The 21,456-nt window shown below is 37.2% G+C and overlaps 1 protein-coding gene across 1 annotated transcript in view; it reads left to right on the top strand.

Moving 5' to 3' along the window:
* CCDC18 (coiled-coil domain containing 18) overlaps window positions 1–21,456 on the top strand; it is a 121,216-nt gene that overhangs the window by 94,195 nt on the left and 5,565 nt on the right. The window contains exons 25-28 of the mRNA XM_023230985.2: window positions 296–499; window positions 2,618–2,755; window positions 8,580–8,780; window positions 18,287–18,754. Coding sequence (XP_023086753.2) covers window positions 296–499; window positions 2,618–2,755; window positions 8,580–8,780; window positions 18,287–18,754 — 1,011 coding nt within the window. The remainder of the gene's footprint in view (window positions 1–295; window positions 500–2,617; window positions 2,756–8,579; window positions 8,781–18,286; window positions 18,755–21,456) is intronic.

Here is a 21,456-nt window from a genome sequence, read left to right as displayed (position 1 = left end):
AGTGTTACTTTCAAAATGGTAAAAGATTATATGGCTTGTATATGTTACAGTCATGTAATATATATCAATAAGAGTCCCAATTATGGTATTTTTGTCATTTTCTTATAGATTTTTTTTTCTTGACTATCAGTTTCACAGTGGGTGATACTCATTGTATGTTAAATTTTAACATACTCATTGTATGTTAAAGGATTTAGTTGGAAGGGGGACATTTACTTATTAAGCAAAATCAGAATAAGAAATAGGTTATCTGTATATTTCATTCTGAAACCTACAAATACCTTATGTTTTTCAGGTTATGAAAGAGCAGGAACAGTACATTGCCACTCAGTACAAGGAGGCCATAGATTTGGGGCAAGAATTGAGACTAACCCGGGAGCAGGTGCAGAACTCTCATACAGAATTGGCGGAGGCTCGTCGTCAACAAGTCCAAGCACAGAGAGAAACAGAAAGGCTCTCTAGTGAACTGGAGGATATAAAGCAACTCTCTAAAGAGAAAGTAATCCCTATTTTAAATAATCTTATGTTTCTGAAATCTTACAAATTTTAGCATTCACTTTTTTGAACTGTAGAATATAGTTCTTGCAAAAATGAACTGTATCGCACAACAGTGTGAATGTACTTAATCCCACCGAATTATACACTTAAAAATGGTTAAAATGGTCAATTTTGTGTATATTTTACCACAATTTTAGAAAATGATGAACTGTGTTATATATAGATAACTTTGTAATATAACTGGGAAGTCCTTCAGAACTGCGTTTTGGCCAAACTAGTTCTCAATAAATTGAGTTATAAAGCACTTCTAGACTTTTAAGTGAGTTCAGGCTCTTACTTGAAGAAAAAATAAAGCTAGTCTTTTTTGAGTAAAAATTTTTACATTTGTCGTGACTCTTAAAAATGAAAACTATTAGCTGGGCAAGGTGGCTCAGGCCTGTAATCCCAGTACTTTGGGAGGCCAAGGTGGGCAGATCACAAGGTCAGAAGTTTAAGACCAGCCTGGCCAATATGGTAAAACATCGTCTCTACCAAAAATACAAAAAAAATTAGCCAGGCTTGGTGGTGGGCACGTGTAGTCCTAGCTACTTGGGAGGCTGAGGCGGGGGGATCACTTGAACCCAGGAGGCAGAAGTTGCAGTGAGCTGAGGTCATGCCACTGCACCCCAGCCTGGGCAACAGAGTGAGAATCTATCTCAAAAAAAAAAAAAAAAAAAAAAAAGAAAACTATCCAAATTTGTAACTATGTAAATTGGTAACTTTTAGGAAACCTGTATTTCAAAACCCTTGGTTGGTAAAGTAACTTGGAGGTAAAGTGCTTTTAAAAAGCAAGAGTACTAATATAAATTTTATTTTCCCAGTATTTGGTAGGACGTTAACTACTTGGCTTAAAAATATTTAGATTGGTATACTTGGGTTAATTATTTAGACTTTAAGAAAAACATGTTTATTGATGTTGCAAAAAACATTTCTGCTTTCCATTGTGGTTACGAACATAGGAATTGAATTAAAATATTTTTACCTTTAATTTTGGTTAAACCTACCTATGTTGTTATTCACATTTCTGGATGGTTGGATGGTTAGACCAGTAAAGCATACATAGATAATGTTTATTAGAGAGATATTATACATTTGGGGTTCTTGGAAAGGAAAGCTATCTACTTTTATCTCATTTCTGCCTTTATCAATAGTGTCAAAGTATAGTACAATTGGTTTTTATTTGATAAGCTAAGCTCACTTTAAAAAGTGAATTAAAGTGAGGAATTTTTTAATTGACAGTGTTTTAAATATTATATTTTAACCCAAAACTAAATATATATTGATATGTTTCTCCTTTCATGTAGGGCCAAACCTTGGTTCTTTTTGTATGAGTTATTTGATTAGAATTCTACCTAGTCTTTCTCACATAACTAGAATCCTACCTGGTCTTTCATCGCACTATATTCCATTATCTATAGTTTCCAATGTTGCTTTCTTTAAAGTGGAGGAAGAATTAATTAAAAGACATTTGTAAGTGAATCAGACTATAACATGTTATATTTTTATGGGACCTCCTACAATATTTTATAACAATTTTGAGTGCTTCTAATTGGATAGCAAAATGTTTATGACTTACTCATTGAGCTAGTTCAAAACATATAACTTAATTTTTGAATAAAAACTTTGCTTATTTCATCATGTTCATAATCTATAATAAAATTACAAAATTAAAATTACAAGCACAGTTAGCTAAATTAGCATAAATAAGTTTGGAAAAAACACAACTGACTCTTGATAAACAGACAACATATATAGTGAGCAAAAATATACAAGCATACCTAGCAGTAGACTGTTATCTGCCAGAGTCCAGTGTCCAGTGGTTATTATTAGTAGTTCATTTTATAGAAAGCATTAGTTAGTGAACATCTAATTTATGATGACAGCAAACAATTATATTAATACTCTCCCATTAATAGTCTCTGAAATGTCTAGATTTTAAAGCATACTGTTTAGTAAGTTAACTTTGTGTCTGTGTTTATATAATATAAAAAATTAAACTACTTCCAATAATGCACTGGATTAGTTTAGCTATAATAACCAAATAAGTTTTACAGCTTTTACTCAATATGTCATTTTTAAGGATGCTCATGGAAACCATTTAGCTGAAGAATTGGGGGCTTCTAAAGTACGTGAAGCTCATTTAGAAGCAAGAATGCAAGCAGAAATCAAGAAATTGTCAGCAGAAGTAGAATCTCTCAAAGAAGCTTATCATACGGAGGTAAAGAAAAATTTAATTTGTTTTGGTAGTGCCCACTAAAGTAGGTTGACCTATCTGGACAAAAGTGTGAGTCTAGCTCTTAAGTGTTCATTATTGAATAATACATTGTGGTCTTCATTTCTGGTAGCCTACACATATAGCTTTCACTTTAATACACTGTGGGGTTAAGAGCTTGAATTCTTGAGCCAGGCAACCTGGTTCTAAACCCTGGCTCACCACGGAGCCACCTGTATTACCTTGAGTGAGTTACTTAACCTCTGTCTAAAATGGATATAATAACAGTATCTACCTCATAGAACTGTGGTGAATATTAAATGAATTAATATATAAATTATAAAATAGCATTTGTAAAAGATTAGCTGGAGATATTTAATAACTGATATAAATAGTTTCATGTGATGTGAATCTATAATGCTTTGCAATTTTCAACATTTTTTCTTATAGTAACTTAGCTAGAGAGGTAATACTGGAGCCTTTTTATCTGTCAACATGTCTTGAGCCTTCACAGAAATGGGCAGTATTATTAACTAGTATAGCATTTTTCATCTTTTTAAAAACTACATTTGAAGATATTACCCAAAATCTTTGAATATGATTTAAATAAATTATGTTTAGTGCTAATAAAGCATTTTTCTAATATGGCAAGGGTTGCAAATACATTTATGTTAAACTCCATTCAGGGGAGTTTGGTGACATTTTTGTGGGTGATTGGTAGGGCTTCTGGGGACCATGTCTTGCTTAAATACATTTGGAATTACATGTCTTTGAAAGCATTGCGCCTGCCAAACAAAACATATTTACAAGCTGAATCTAATCCTAAGGCTAAGGATTTGCAACCTTTGATCTTTAGAGACAAATGTGAATGAATGCTGCTGGACTCAGCATAATTATATAATTGTTATTAACAGCTCAACTTAGTAACCATCAGTAATAATTAGGTGCTCTCAAGTGTTTGTCCTTAACTACTCATTGTACTTTCATTATATGACCTCTGTTCTGTTTTTAAGTATAATTATCCAATTTTTTCTTTTAGTTTTATAAGCCACCTGAAATTATAAATATATAGAACATAAAATAAATTGTAAAATTAGTTCAGTATTGCTATCTTTTTTAAAAAGAGATGGGGTCTGTGTTGCTCAGACTGGCCTCAAATTCTGGAGCTCAGATAACCCTCCCTCCTCAGCCTCTAAGTAGCTGGGAGTAAAAGCACATGCCGACTGGGTGCACTGGCTCACACCTGTAATCCCAGCACTTTGGGAGGCCAAGACAGGTAGATCACTTGAGGTCAGGAGTTTGAGACCAGCCTGACCAACATGGCGATACCCCATCTCTACTAAGAATACAAAAATTAGCTGGGCGTGGTGGCGCATGCCTGTAATCCCAGCTACTCAGGAGGTTAAAGCAGGAGAATTGCTTGAACCCAGGAGGTAGAGGTTGCAAGGAGCCGAGATCGTGCCATTGCAATCAAGCCTGAGTGACAAGAGTGAAACTCCATCTCAAAAAAAAAAAAAATAAGCACATGCCACTGCATTCTAATATTTGATATTGCTATTTAATATTTGATACTAATATTTTGTATATAATATTGAAGTATATATTTTTACCTGTTTGGAAGTTGACAAAAATTTACTTTTAAAATATATATGTTGTTTGAATATAAAATAAGAGGATATGGTATTAAAGTAATAGAGAGCTGGAAAAGAGGATCAATAATTTTTAAGTTTTTATTATACTTTAAAAGTATTTTTTCTTTTTTTTTTTTTTTATACTTTAAGTTCTGGGGTACATGTGCAGAACATGCAGTTTTGTTACATAGGTATACACATGCCATGGTGGTTTGCTGCACCCATCAACCTGTCACCTACATTAGGTATTTCTTCTAATGTTATCCCTCCCCTAGCCCCCCACCCCGTGACAGGCCCTGGTGTGTGATGTTCCCCTCCCTATGTCCATGTGTTCTCATTGTTTAACTCCCACTTATGAGTGAGAACATGCAGTGTTTGGTTTTCTGTTCTTGTGATAGTTTGCTGAGAATGATGGTTTCCAGCTTCATCCATGTCCCTGCAAAGGACATGAACTCATCTTTTTTAATGTCTGCATAGTATTCCATGGTGTATATGTGCCACATTTTCTTTATCCAGTCTATTATTGATGGACATTTGGATTGGTTCCAAGTCTTTGTTATTGTGAATAGTGCCACAATAAACATACGTGTGCCTGTGTCTTTATAGTAGAATGATTTATAATCCTTTGGGTATATACCCAGTAATGGGATTGCTGGGTCAAATGGTATTTCTAGTTCTAGATCAACAGTGTTTTTTAATATATAGGTTTCCAAATTGTCAGAAAATCCCTTAATAATAAATGCAAAACTCCTGACTTTTTGGAGGAGAATGAGATTGTTTTAACCTTTAATTGTGAAAATTTTAAATATATTTAAAAATAGTATAAATAGTATACATTCTCATATTTATTTTTGAATGTTAATAATTATCAATGCATAGCCAATTTATTTCATCCATAAATACACTGACCATTTTCTTTATCTAAAAGAGAATACTTTTGAGAATGAAAAGGAATGCTATAGTAATTACATGAGGGTACCAGGCATAAAACCTAGACAGTCCTAAGCATTCTTGGAAGTGTGTCAACATACCTTTAACCTTTGAAAGCACAATGCTTTCAAAGAGATATGATTCTAAATGTTTAAGCAAGACATGGTCCCCACAAGCCCCACCAATCTAAGCAAGACATGGTCCCCACAAACCCCACCAATCACCCACAAAAATGTTACCAAACTCCCTTGAATGGAGTTTAACATAAATGTTAAACCCATTCCCAAGCCATCCCCCATATTCACATATTATTTGAAGCAAATTTTAGACATAATTATTTCATCTGTTCAAAAATAAATATGAGGATGTATACATTTATACTATTCTATATTCAGTAAGTATTTTGTATTAGTCCATTTTCACACTGCTATAAAGAAATACCTGAGATTGGGTAATTTATAAAGAAAAAGGTTTAATTAACTCCCAGTTTCACATGGCTGGGGACACCTCAGGAAACTTAAAATCACGGCAGAAGGTTAAGGGAAAGCAAGGCATGTCTTACATGACAGCAGGAGAGAGAAAGTGTATGGAAATGCCACACTTTTAAACCATCAAATCTCATGAGAATGAACTTACTATCATGAGAACAGCTTGGGGGAACTGCTCCCATGATCCAGTAAGCTCCCATCAGGTACCTTCCTCCACACATGGGGATTACAATTCAAGATGAGATTTCGGTGGGGACACAGAGCCAAGCCATATCATTCCGACTCTGGGCCCTGCCAGATCTCATGTCCTTCTCATATTTCAAAACACAATCATGCCTTCCCAACAGAACCCCAAAGTCTTAACTAATTCCAGCATTAACCCAAAAGTCCAAGTCCAAAGTCTCATCTGAGACAAGCCAAGTTGCTTCCATCTATGAGCCTATAAAATAAAAAAACAAGTTAGTTACTTCCAAGATACAATGGGGATACAGGCATTGGGTAAATGTTCCCCTTCCAAATGGGAAAAATTGGCCAAAACAAAGAGGCTGCAGGGCCCATGCAAATCTGAAACCCAGTGGGGCAGTCATTAAATGTTAAAGCTCCAAAATAATCTCCTTTGACTCCATTCTTCACATCCAAGGTATGCTGATGCAAGGGGTGGACTCCCAAAGTTTTGAGCAGCTCCACCCCTGTGGCTCTGCAGGGTACAGCCCCTGTGGCTGTTTTCACGGGCTGGCGTTAAGTGCCTGGGGCTTTTCCAGGTGCACGATGCAAGCTGTTGGTGAATCTACCATTCTGGGGTCTGGAGAATGGTGGCTGTCTTCTTACAACTCCACTACCCAGTGCCCCAGTGGGGACCTGTATGGGGGCTCCAACCCCACATTTCTCCTCTGGACTGCCTTAGTAGAGGTTCTCCATGAGGGCTTCACCTCTGCAGCAGACTTCTGCTTGGACTTCCAGGCATTTCCACACATCCTCTGAAATCTAAGCAGAGGCTCCCAAAGCTCAATTCTTGTCTTCTGTGCACCTGCAGGCTTAAAACCACATGGACGCTGCCAAGGTGTGGGGCTTGCACCCTCTGAAGCAACGGTCTGAGCTGTACCTTGACCCCTTTTAGCCATGAGTGGAGCTGAATCAACTGTGATGCAGGTCACCCCATCTTGAGGCTGCAGAGAGCAGTGGGGCTCTGGGCCTGGCCCATAAAACCATTTTTTCCTCCTAAATATCCAGGCCTGTGATGGGAGGGGCTTCCTTGAAGATCTCTGAAATGGCCTGGAGACATTTTCCCCATTGTCTTGGCAATTAATATTTAGCTCCTCATTACTTAAGAAAATTTCTGTAGCCAGCTTGAATTTCTCCCCATAAAATGGGTTTTTCTTTTCTACCACATGGCCAAGCTGCAAATTTTTTAAAACTTTTATGCTCTGCTTCCCTTTTAAACATAAGTTCTGCTTTCAGATCATCTCTTTGTGAATGCATATGACTGTACACTTTCACAAAAGCCAGATGACCTCTTGAATCCTTAAAAATTTCTTCTCTCAGAGACCCTAATCATCTCTCTCAACTTCAAAGTTCCACAGATCTCTAGGGTGGGGGCAAAATGCCACTGGTCTCTTTGCTAAAACATAGCAAGATACTCTAGTTTCCAATAAGTTTCTCATCTCCATGTGACACCACTTTAGCTTACACTTCATTGTCCATATCACTATCAACATTTTGGTCAAAACCATTCGACAAGTCTTTGGGAAGTTCCACACGTTCTCACATCTCCCTGTCTTCTGATTCCTCCAAACTGTTCTAACCTCTGCCCATTACCCAGTTCCAAAGTGACTTCCACATTTTCAGGTTATCTTTGTAGTAGTACCCCACTATTCTGATACCAGTTTTCTGTTATTAGTCCATTTTCACCCTGCTATAAAAACTGAGTCAATTAAACCTCTTTTCCTTATAAATTACACAGTCTCAGGCCTGGCATGAGTGCCTAAGGCTTTTCCAGGTGCAGGTGCAAGGGCTGTCACTGGATCTACCATTCTGGGGTTTGGAGAACGCTGACAGTTTCAGGGTAATTTATAAATAAAAGAGGTTTAATTGACTCACAGTTCCACAGGGCTGGGGAGGCCTCAGGAAACTTAGTTTTTACAATTATGGCAGAAGGGGAAGCAAGTCATGTCTTACATAGTGGTGGGAGAGAGAGAGCAAGAGGGGACGTGTCACACTTTTAAACGATCAGATCTCATGAGAACTCAGTATCATGAGAACAGCATGGGTGAAACCATCCCCATGATCCAGTCACCTTCCACCAGGTTGCTCCTTCGACATACGGGAATTACAATTCAAGATGAAGCCTGGGTGGGGATACAGAGCCAAACCATAACATAGCTCTAAAAGATAAGGGCTATTTTTTGGAACAGAACCACAATACCATTATCACACCTAAAAATTGACAGTGACTCCTTAATATCATCAAGTATCCAATCATTGTTCAGATTTTCCCAGTTGTCTCAAAAATGTCTTTATAATTTATTTGTTCAAATCAGTACCCAAATAGAGTCCATTGCATTTGGTTCATTAAGTTCTTGAGTAAATTGAAGATTATAGATTCCTTTTCTCCCTTTTTCCTCTAGTATTTTTGAAAAATCAGATATTTGTAACTATAAACAGAATTTGCTATTTTTAAAGAAAAAGTAAATAAAAGTAGAAAGTATTAGACTGTTGTTGAATCCAGTTTCATTCTATTTTTTTGTTTATTTTTTTTTTCTTTTCCATTCTGGGGCTATATAGATGATTTCACATCAAGAGAACCATGCAAAGTGGAAGATTTCTGCTGACTCTCAAAAGACTTCTGTTCAGCAACTAAATGAACAATTAGAGAAGGCAAAATTGGAATTAGAAGAAGCTCAGGATACTGTAAGCAATTTGCATCAACAAGTCCAAGATAGGAATGAAGTAATTGAAGCTGCAAATGAAGCATTACTTACTAAAGTAAGTAAACATATAAAAGTAATAAAGCATATCTATGAAAATGTAAATGTCTTCTTTACCTGTCCTTGTAGTTTATAAAGGACTATATGACCAAATATTGGCCTGTTTGAATAAAAAGCATTTTATTTAGAAGATTGTGAATTTAGGAAATTATTAAGATGTATATCTTATTACCATAGAAGATGTAATTTATAAATGTTCAAATATAAATTCATCTAATCATAATGTTTAGAGGGTTTTATACTTGATGTACCTAAAACAAAAAAGCAGAAGCATTTTTCAAAATCAGCAAAGTTCTTTTAAAATCATAAAGTAGGCCAGGCGTGGTGGCTTACTCTTATATTCCCAGTACTTCAGGAGGCCAAGGTGGGCAGATCACTTGAGGTCAGCAGTTCAAGACCAGCCTGGCCAACATGGTGAAACCACCCTGTCTCTACTAAAAAATAAAAAAATTAGCAGGACATGGTCACCAGCACCTGTAATCACAGCTACATGGGAAACTGAGGCAGGAGAATCGCTTGAGCCTGGGAGGCGGAGGTTGCAGTAAGCCGAGATCGCACAACTACACTCCAGCCTGGGTGACAGAGTGAGACTCCTTCTCAAAAAAAGAAAAAAATAAAGTAGACAATCCAAGAATGTATTCAGAGGTTTTTATCTAGATTTGGATATAGACATAATTTAAAAAGGAATCCCAGTTCTTTGGTCAAGGCAGGAGGATGACTTGAGTCTAGGAGTTCAAGTCCAGCCTGAACAACATAGCAAGACCCTGTCTCTGCAAAAAAAAAAAAAATTTTTTTTTTTAAATAGCTTTTGCTTTGTATTCATCTTCATTAATCATGGCAGTTTCTCCCAGAATTTGAAATTAATATCAGTATTGATGCATAGAGATTAAAAACTTAACATTGGTTCAAACCTGCCAATATGTAGGGTAAAGTTCTTAGTGAAGGCCTTAAAAAAGAACATACTGATAATTATGTAACAATAAATGATTTTATAGCAAAATGAAAGTTATTGAAAAGGAAAAAACCTCAGCCAAATAATACCTTAGAAATATTTCTAGTTACTAAGCTGAATACTTAAATTCCATTTATAACAGAGTTGATATTAACAGTACTAGAGGAAAGCTGAATAGACATAATCTAATACATAAAAACATATTGAGGTTGAACACTCTATTAATGCTTTTATTAATATTTCACGTTCTGTAATGCACCTTTATACAGAATTATGAGCTTCATTATAGAAAATTGACCCTAAAAAATTAGATTCTGTGCTGTATTGCTTATCACAGTATTATCCCTGCTGCTCATTACTAAATATTACTGATGAGATAAATACAATTAGATTGCATGTGTTAGTAATTCAGATGATTTTAACTGTTTAGGCAGTTATCAAAATAGTGGCTATGTAGCAATATTTTTTTTTTCAGGCAGAGTCTTACTCCATTGCCCAGGCTGGAGTGCAGTGGCACAATCACAGCTCACTGCAGCCTCGATCTACTGGCCTCAAAGCAATTTTCCCACCTCAGCTCCCAAGTAGCTTAGACGACAGGAATATGCCACCACGCCCAGCTGATGTTTGACTTTTTTTTGTAGAGACAGAGACTCCTTATGTTGCCCAGGCTTTTCTCAAACTTCTGGGCTCAAGCAGTCATCCCAAATTGGCCTCCCAAAGTGCTGGCATTGCAGGCATGAGCTACCACAACTGACTGACAATTCTTAAATGAATCATAGATATAGAGATCTTAGAATATGTACTGTGATTAGTCAATATACCAGTCAGAAAATAGAATTCCTTTGTTGGCTCACAGTAGCTCTCAAAGTCAACCTCAGCCTGCTGTAAAGTCTAAACTGAAGAGAAATTGAGGATAAAACAAAGAAATACAGAAGACAGTCTAATAGAAGGGGAGAAGCAAGCATAACTGTAACTAAAAATAACAGAAAGCAATTCCATTGACAACATCATTAAATGACAGGGAACAAAATCAGAAGTGAGGGAGAAGAAAAGAAAGATCAGTGTTTAAGGCAACTAGTCTTTCTAGTTCACTTTCTCTGGTATCCTAACTAGCAACCTTATATTTGAGGGTAATTAGAACAAGGGCAAAAACCATTTTTTGAGAGCCATGAAGGCATCATTATATTATGGCTCACTACAATTACATTCACAACAGTGACCTTCTTTGAATCTTAAGAAAAAGTTGAATTAATTTAATGTATTCAGTGTAGTATATTTAATTGTAAAAGTTATGTGTTAAAACTGTAGGTTAAATAAAATCCTACTTATATGAGATACCACATATCTCAATTATGGCTAGATAATGCAGAGGAGGAAAAAGAAAAAAGACTGCAGCTGTGTACAGTCCTATTCTGTGCCAACTCTATAACTGTTTTTTGTTAATTGTGATTTTAACAATGTGAATGTAAGATTTACAACAAAAAATTGGCACTCTAGCCACTTAAAAATCATATAAATTGGGGATGGGTTCCAAGATGGCCAAATAGGAACAGCTCCGGTCTGCAGCTCCCAGTGTAGCTGACGCTGAAGACGGGTGATTTCTGCATTTCCAACTGAGGTACCTGGTTCGTCTCACTGGGACTGGTTGCACAGTGGGTGCAGCCCACGGAGGGTGAGCCGAAGCAGGGCGGGACATTGCCTCACCCAGAAAGCACAAGGGGGTCGGAGGATTTCCCTTTCCTAGCCACGTGAAGCCATGACAGACTGTACCTGAGAAATTGGGACACTCTTGTCCTCATACTGCACTTTTCCAATGGTCTTAGCAAATGGCACATCAGGAGATTATATTCCACGCCTGGCTCGGCAGGTCCCACACCCACAGAGCCTTGCTCACTGCTAGCACATCAGTCTGAGATCGAACTGTGAGGTGGCAGCCTGGGCTGGGGAAGGGGCATCCGCCATTGCTGAGGTTTGAGTAGGTAAACAAAGTGACTGGGAACCTGGAACTGGGTGGAGCCCACCGCAGCTCAATGAGGCCTGCTTGCCTATCTAGACTCCACTTCTGGGGGCAGGGCATAGCTGAGCAAAAGGCAGCAGAAACTTCTGCAGACTTAAACGTCCCTGTCTGACAGCTCTAAAGAGAGCCGTGGTTCTCCCAGCATGGAGTTTGAGCTCTGAGAAAGGATAGACTGCCTCCTCAAGTGGGCCCCTGATCCTCGTGTAGCCTAACTGGGAAACACCTGCCAGTAGGGGCTGACTGACACCTCATACAGCCAGGTGCCCCTCTGAGATGAAGCTTCCAGAGGAAGGATCAGGTGGCAATATTTGCTGTTCTGCAACCTCCGCTGGTGATACGCAGGCAAGCAGGGTCTGGAGTGGACCTCCAGCAAACTCCAACAGACCTGCAGCTGAGGGGTTTGACTGTTAGAAGGAAAACTAACAAACAGGAATAGCATCAACATCAACAAAAAGGACATCCACACTGAAACCCCATCTGTAGGTCACCATCATCAAAGACTAAAGTTAGATAAAACCACAAAGATGGGGAGAAACCAGAGCAGAAAAGCTGAAAATTCTAAAAACCAGACTGCCTCTTCTTCTCTAAAGGATCGTAACTCATTGCCAGCAATGGAATAAAGCTGGTCGGAGAATGACTTTGATGAGTTGATGGAAGCAGGCTTCAGAAGGTTGGTAATAACAAACTTCTCCAAGCTAAAGGAGGATATTTGAATCCATCGCAAGGAAGCTAAAAACCTTGAAAAAAGATTAGACTAATGGCTAACTAGAATAAACAGTGTAGAGAAGACCTTAAATGACATGATGGAGCTGAAAACCATGACACAAGAACCACGTGACACATGCATAAGCTTCAGTAGCCAGTTTGATCAAGTGGAAGAAAGAGTATCAGCGATTGAAGATCAAATGAATGAAATAAAGTGTGAAGTTTAGAGAAAAAAGAGTAAAAAGAAATGAACAAAGCCTCCAAGAAATATGTGACTATGTGAAAAGACCAAATCTACGTTTGATTGGTGTACCTGAAAGTGACGGAGAGAATGGAACCAAGTTGGAAAACACTCTTCAGGATATTATCCAGGAGCACTTCCCCAAGGTAGCAAGGCAGGCCAACATTCAAATTCAGGAAATACAGAGAACGCCACAAAGATACTCCTCGAGAAGAGCAACCCCAAGACACATAATTGTCAGAGTCACCAAAGTTGAAATGAAGAAAAAAATGTTAAGGGCCACCAGAGAGAAAGATCCAGTTACCCAAAAAGGGAAGCCCATCAGACTAACAGCAGATCTCTCGGCAGAAACTCTACAAGCCAGAAGAGAGTGGGGGCCAATATTCAGCATTCTTAAAGGAAAGAATTTTCAACCCAGAATTTCATATCCAGCCAAACTAAGCTTCATAAGTGAAAGAGAAATAAAATCCTTTACAGACAAGCAACTGCTGAGAGATTTTGTCACCACCAGGCCTACCTTACAAGAGCTCCTGAAGGAAGCCCTAAACATGGAAAGGAACAACTGGTACCAGCCACTGCAAACACATGCCAAATTGTAAAGAACATGGATGCTAGGAAGAAACTGCATCAACTAACGAGCAAAATAACCAGCTAACATCATAAAGACAGGATCAGATTCACACATAACAATATTAACCTTAAATGGAAATGGGCTAAATGCCCCAATTAAAAGACACAGAGTGGCAAATTAGTTAAAGACCAGACCCGTCAATGTGCTATATTCAGGAGACCCATCTCATGTGCAGAGACACACATAGGCTCAAAATAAAGGGATGGAGGAAGATCTACCAAGCAAATGGAAAACAAAACAAACAAACAAAAAAAGCAGGGGTTGCAATCCTAGTCTCATAAAACAGACTTTAAACCAACAAAGATCAAAAGACACAAGGCCATTACATAATGGTGAAGGGATCAATTCAACAAGAAGAGCTAACTATCCTAAATATATATGCACCCAATACAGGACCACCCAGATTCATAAGGCAAGTCCTTAGAGACCTACAAAGAAACTTAGACTCCCACACAATAATAACGGGAGACTTTAACACCCCACTGTCAATATTAGATCAATGAGACAGAAGGTTAAAAAGGATATCCAAGACTTGAACTCAGCTCTGCACCAAGTGGACCTAATAGACATCTACAGAACTCTCCACCCCAAATCAACAGAATATACATTCTTCTCAGCACCACATTGCACTTATTCCAAAATTGACCACATAGTTGGAAATAAAGCACTCCTCAGCAAATGTAAAAGAACAGAAATCACAACAAACTGTCCCTCAGACCACAGTGCAATCAAATTAGAACTCAGGATTAAGAAACTCACTCAAAACCACACAACTACATGGCAACTGCACGGCCTCCTGAATGACTACTGGGTACATAATGAAATGAAGGCAGAAATAAAGATGTTCTTTGAAACCAATCAGAACAAAGACACAACATATCAGAATCTCTGGGACACATTTAAAGCAGTGTGTAGAGGGAAATTTATAGCACTAAATGCCCACAAGAGAAATCAGGAAAGATCTAAAATCGACACCATAACATCACAATTAAAAGAAATAGAGAAGCAAGAGCAAACAAATTCAAAAGCTACCAGGAGGTAAGAAATAAGTAAGATCAGAGCAGAACTAAAGGATAAAGAGACACAAAAAAACCCTTCAAAAAAAATCAATGAATCCAGGAGCTGGTTTTTTGAAAAGATCAACAAAATTGATAGACTGCTAGCAAGACTAAGAAAGAAGAAAAGACAGAAGAATCAAATAGACACAATAAAAAATGATAAAGGGGTATCACCACCAATCCCACAGAAATACAAACTACCATCAGAGAATACTATGAACACCTCTGCACAAATAAACTAGAAAACCTAGAAGAAATGGATAAATTCCTGGACACATACACCCTCCCAAGACTAAATCAGGAAGAAGTTGATTCCCTGAATAGACCAACAACAGGCTCTGAAATTGAGGAAATAATTATTAGCCTACCAACCAAAAAAAGTCCAGGACCAGATGGATTCACAGTTGAATTCTACCAAAGGTACAAAGAGGAGTTGGTACCATTCCTTCTGAAACTATTCCAATCAATAGAAAAAGAGGGAATCCTCCCTAACTCATTTTATGAGGCCAGCATCATCCTGATACCAAAGCCTGGCAGAGACACAACAAAAAAAGAGAATTTTAGACCAATATCCCTGATGAACATCGATGCAAAAATCCTCAATAAAATAACTGGCAAACTGAATCCAGCAACACATCAAAAAGCTTATCCACCCAATCAAGTTGGCTTTATCCCTGGGATGCATGGCTGGTTCAACATACGCAAATCGATAAACGTAATCCATCACATCAACGGAACCAAAGACAAAAACCACATGATTATCTCAATAGATGCAGAAAAGGCCTTCAACAAAATTCAACAGCCCTTCATGCTAAAAACTGTCAAACTAGGTATCGATGAAATGTATCTCAAAATAATAAAAGCTATTTATGACAAGCCTACAGCCAATATCATAGTGAATGGGCAAAAACTGGAAGCATTCCTTTTGAAAACTGGCACAAGACAGGGAAGTCCTCTCTCACCACTCCTATTCAACATAGTGTTGGAAGTTCTGGCCAGAGGAATCAGGCAGGAGAAAGAAAGAAAGTATTCCATTAGGAAAAGAGGAAGTCAAATTGTCCCTGTTTGCAGATGACATGATTGTATATTTAGAAAACTCCATCATCTCAGTCCCAAATCTCCTTAAGCTGATAACTTCAGCAAAGTCTCAGGATACAAAACCAATGTACAAAAATCACAAGCATTCCTATTCACCAATAACAGACCAACAGAGAGCCAAATCATGAGTGAACTCCCATTCACCACTGCTTCAAAGAGAATAAAATACCTAGGAATCCAACTTACAAGGGATGTGAAGGATCTCCAAGGAGAACTACAAACCACTGCTCAATGAAATAGAAGAGGACACAAACAAATGTAAGGACATTCCATGCTCATGGATAGGAAGATTCAATATCATGAAAATGGCCATACTGCCCAAGGTAATTTATAGATTCAATGCCATCCCCATCAAGCTACCAATGGCATTCTTCACAGAATTGTAAAAAACTACTTTAAAGTTCATATGGAACCAAAAAAGAGCCCACATAGCCAAGACAATCCTAAGCCAAAAGAACAAAGCTGGAGGCATCATGCTACCTGACTTAAAACTATGCTACAAGACTACAGTAACCAAAACAGCATGATACTGGTACCAAAACAGAGATATAGACCAATGGAACAGAACAGAGGCCTCAGAAATAACACCACACATCTACAACCATCTGATCTTTGACAAACCTGACAAAAACAAGAAATGGGAAAAGGATTTTCTATTTAATAAATGGTGGTGGGAAAACTGGCTAGCTATATGTAGAAAGCTGAAACTGCATCCCTTCCTTACACCTTATACAAAAATTAATTCAAGATGGATTAAAGACTTAAATGTTAGACCTAAAACCATAAAATCCCTAGAAGAAAACCTAGGCAATACCATTCAGGACATGGGCACAGGCAAGGACTTCATGACTAAAACACCAAAAGCAATGGCAACAAAAGCCAAAATAGACAACTCAGATCTAATTAAACTAAAGAGCTTCTGCACAGCAAAAGAAACTACTATCAGAGTGAACAGGCAACCTACAGAATGGGAGAAAATTTTTGCAATCTACCCATCTGACAAAGGGCTAATATCCAGAATCCAGAAAGAACTTAAACAAATTTACAAGAAAAAATCAACCCCATCAAAAAGTGGGTGAAGGGTATGAACAGACACTTCTCAAAAGAAAACATTATGCAGCCAACAGACACCTGAAAACATGCTTATCATCACTGGCCATCAGAGAAATGCAAATCAAAACCACAATGAGATACCATCTCACACCAGTTAGAATGGTGATCATCAAAAAGTGAGGAAACAACAGGTGATGGAGAGGATGTGGAGAAATAGGAACACTTTACCCTGTTGGTGGGAGTGTAAACTAGTTTGACCATTGTGGAAGATAGTGTGGCAATTCCTCAAAGATCTAGAACTAGAAATACCATTTGATCCAGCCATCCCATTACTGGGTATATACCCAAAGGATTATAAATCGTGCTGCTATAGACACATGCACACGTATGTTTATTGCGGCACTATTCACAATAACAAACACTTGGAACCAACCCAAATGTCCATCAATGATAGACTGGATAAAGAAAATGTGGCACATATACACCATGGAATACTGTGCAGCCATAAAAAAGGATGAGTTCATGTCCTTTGTAGGGACATGGATGTAGCTGGAAACCATCGTTCTGAGCAAACTATTGCAAGGACAGAAAACCAAACACCACATATTCTCACTCATAGGTGGGGATTGAACAATAAGAACACTTGGACACAGGGTGGGGAACATCACACGCCAGGGCCTGTCATGGGATGGGGGAGGGGAAAGGGATGATTAAGAGAAATCCCTAATGTAAATGACGAGTTAATGGGTGCAGCACACCAACATAGCACATGTATACATAGGTAAGAAACCTGCACGTTGTGCACATGTACCCTAGAACTTAAAGTATTTTAAAAAATCATATAAATCAATTTTAGATGAAGTAGTATAAAAACAGGAAAGAACCGAAATATGCATGTTAAACTTTTATTCTGTAATGCATTCTGTGGTTATGACAGTTTTAGTTATGAACACAGTATTTTTGAAAGCTACTTTAAGAACAGAAACTATCAGATTAAAACGGACAGGATTTAGAAATATGTATCTTATGGATACCTTTAAGAAAAGGCAAATGTATTTGAAAAGAAGACTACTATACTTACATTATTAAGCTTTTGAAATTAATATATCATCTCTTTTTTTAGGCTTTTTGGTTTTTTAGTTTATGTAGTCTCCTAGGATCCCAAAGTTCAGTTACAGGACCCAAATGAAAGACATGAAAAAAATAGAAATGAAAAGTTTATTTAACAAGGATTAATTTATTAAAAATTAATCACTTTTTTAAGTTTTTGAAAAATGTCTAATATAATAAAGCTTTCTTATAATGAGAACACAAAAAGCAGAATAGCTTATATCTGTTTATTCCCTGTTGGAAATTCTGAAAGAGGTCTTTTTGTGTCTATATGTGTTAGATTAACAAAAGCTAGCATACCTCTACACCTCTGCAGAGAAATTTTTAGGTGTAAGATTTCAATCTTGAATAGAAATTGATATTGTCATTAACACCAAAAATATACATATATAAGGAAAATTAGTTTTAATGGAATTTCTTAGAATAAGCATATTTCAAACAAACGTGTAATTTTCCCAAAGTGAACCTATCTTAAATAAGTAAAGGTTTTAAACAGAGCTTGGAAAATTCTCGAGAATTATCAACAGAATTCCTATACTGGGACAAAGGTTGACTTTCTAAAAGTCTATGATTTTCTAAGGAGTTCATTCATTTAACAAAAATGTATTGCGCACCTACTATGTACCAATTTTTCTGCAGGAATCAGAATTAACCAGATTACAAGCCAAAATTTCTGGACATGAAAAGGCAGAAGACACCAAGTTTCTACCAGGCCCATTTACATCTCCAACAGAAATTATGCCCGATGTTCAAGATCCAAAATTTGCTAAACATTTTCACACATCTTTTTCCAAGTGTACAAAATTACGTCGCTCTATTAGTGCCAGTGATCTTACTTTCAAAACTCATGGTGATGAAGATCTTTCTGAAGAATTACTACAGGACTTGAAGAAAATGCAATTAGAACAGCCTTCAACATCAGAAGAAAGCCATAAGAATCTGACTTACACCCAGCCAGACTCATTTAAACCTCTCACGTATAACCTAGAAGATGATAGTTCTGAGAGTAATGACTTTAGCACGCTTAGTGGGATGCTAAGGTACATAAACAAAGAAGTAAGACTATTAAAAAAGTCTTCTATGCAAACAGGTGCTGGTTTAACTCAGGTATGTATTTTATACACTGTAAGTTGTAATATTTGTTTCCAAAGCATATCATTTTGTTACTTGGAAGAAAATTCATATATTTAAATGAAAAACTACTAATATTTGAAAAAGGAAGATTTTACATTGTAAACATTAAGTAAAATTAATACCAAAAGACATTTTCTCTAGGTCATGGTGTGAGATAATAGGGGGAAAGAGAGAGGCAAAGGGAGACAGAACAGGAAGTAGAATGAAAAATACATAGATAGACATGGAAGTGATTAAAAATAAAAGAAAAACTGAAAAAAAGAAAAATGGGAAGAAGAAACATGCAGTGAGAGGAATCCAGAGAAAGTAGGTTCTGAGGTGAATGTTCTCATAACCTCGTCATAATTTACTGTTCACTTGGGCTCAGTATGTCAGAATAAGTTATTGCTGGCTATCACTGTCTTTGGAAAGTTGATTTACTGATTAGCCATTATTTAAAAGTATGAATAAGGCCAAATGCCCTCATCCTTATAATTTTTCACCCTAAAGTATTTATGTTCATCTTTCCTTCTTTTATCCCTTTTCTCTTTAAAAGAAAGATACATCCCTCTTCTTTTTTAGAAAGACCCTCTTGAACATGTACTTTAAAGCCTTTAATATGCTTGCCTGTTTTGCTTCTCTGCTTCCTGATTTAATATGTATCTTCAAGCTTCTTTATTTACCTCTTACTTTCATTTCCAGACATCTTAAAGTCATACCCACTCTAAGCTGGGTGCAGTGGCACATGCCTGCAATCCCAGCTACCCCAGAGGCTGAGGCAGGAGGATTATGTGAGCCCAGGAGTTTGAGACCAGTATGGGCAACATGGCGAGACTCCATCTCAAAAAAAAAAAAAATTTATTCATTCTATTTCTTCATTGTTGCTACCTCCTTACTACCCTTCCCACTGTGTAACTTACTGCATTTGTCTCTTGAATATTAAATTTACTGTTTTCTTGAAAGTCCCAAAAAAAACTCATTGTATAATACACAAATTTAGTATCCTCTTTTTCTTCAGCTTTTGTAGATTTAACTGTCCATTCCCCCTTTTGATATTTTCTCTTCTCTTGACTTTTATTATTTAATATTTTTCTGGTCCTCTTCTTATTCTGAACTAACTACTTTCTCACTTTTCTTCTCCTCGTATTCCTTATGTTCCACAATATAGGATTTAATCTGTAGTTTGCATATGGAAATAAAGAATCTCCTTTAGATAATGTCAGCTTTTTAAAAAATGCCTAACATCATTTTCAAACACATCGAGATAGCTTTGGTAGCTTGAACAGTTAAAAAAAAATTTTTTTGTAATAGATTCAAGACAAAGAAAAATTGTTGAATGAGGTTTTCTTCATAATACTTATTTTTGCCTGGCATTTAAATATATGTCTATCTACTTGTTTATTGATTGTCTCCCCCACTGAAAATGTAAGCTCTGTGTGGACAGGGTATGGTCATTTCGCTTATTTCTATATTTCCAGTGCCTGGTATATAGTAGATGCTGAATAAATATTTATGAATGCATCAAATGGCTAAATAAATTATATACAGTAAACATAACTGTTGTTTTAAATGCTAGATTTCATCAGGTTGTCCTGGCCAAAATTTCACTTTTAGCATATTACTTTAAGCATGCAAGAAGTTAAAGATTCAGAAAAGGTAACTGAGAAGTAATCAGTGAAATAGAAGAGAAATTAGGAGAGTATAATGTTTCACAATGTATTTCAAGGAGGGTGAGATCAATTGTGTCCAGTGTTGCTAAGTAAAGTGAAGATTGATAATTGACTATAATATTTGGTAATGTTGAGGCTTTTATGACCTTCATAAGACTGGCTTTAGAGCAACAATGGGAATGAAAGCCTGATGTAGAGTGGGTTTAGCATAGAATGGAAAGAGGAAATAGAAACACCAAGAATAGACAACTCTTTGGATAAAGAGTAAAGCAGAGAAATGAGGGAGATGTGATGTCAAGGGAGAGTTTTTGTTTTGCTTTTTTTTTTTTTTTTTTTTTTATTCTTTTAAGTTCTAGGGTACATGTGCATAACGTGCAGGTTTGTTACATATGTATACATGTGCCATGTTGGTGTGCTGCACCCATCAACTCGTCAGCACCCATCAATTCATCATTTATATCAGGTATAACTCCCCAATGCAATCCCTCCCCCCTCCCCCCTCCCCATGATAGGCCCCATTGTGTGATATTCCCCTTCCTGAGTCCAAGTGAGCTCATTGTTCAGTTCCCACCTATGAGTGAGAACATGCGGTGTTTGGTTTTCTGTTCTTGTGATAGTTTGCTAAGAATGATGGTTTCCAGCTGCATCCATGTCCCTACAAAGGACGCAAACTCATCCTTTTTTATGGCTGCGTAGTATTCCATGGTGTATATGTGCCACATTTTCTTAATCCAGTCTGTCACTGATGGACATTTGGGTTGATTCCAAGTCTTTGCTATTGTGAATAGTGCCGCAATAAACATACGTGTGCATGTGTCTTTGTAGTAGCATAATTTATAATCCTTTGGGTATATACCCAGTAGTGGGATGGCTGGGTCATATGGTACATCTAGTTCTAGATCCTTGAGGAATTGCCATACTGTTTTCCATAATGGTTGAACTAGTTTACAATCCCACCAACAGTGTAAAAGTGTTCCTATTTCTCCACATCCTCTCCAACACCTGTTGTTTCCTGATTTTTTAATG

The sequence above is a fragment of the Piliocolobus tephrosceles genome, chromosome 1, assembly GCF_002776525.5.
Source record: "Piliocolobus tephrosceles isolate RC106 chromosome 1, ASM277652v3, whole genome shotgun sequence".
NCBI classification, from domain to species: domain Eukaryota; kingdom Metazoa; phylum Chordata; class Mammalia; order Primates; family Cercopithecidae; genus Piliocolobus; species Piliocolobus tephrosceles.
The sequence above is the reverse complement of the archived record's forward strand: the minus strand, read 5'-3'. Positions and strand labels throughout refer to the sequence as shown.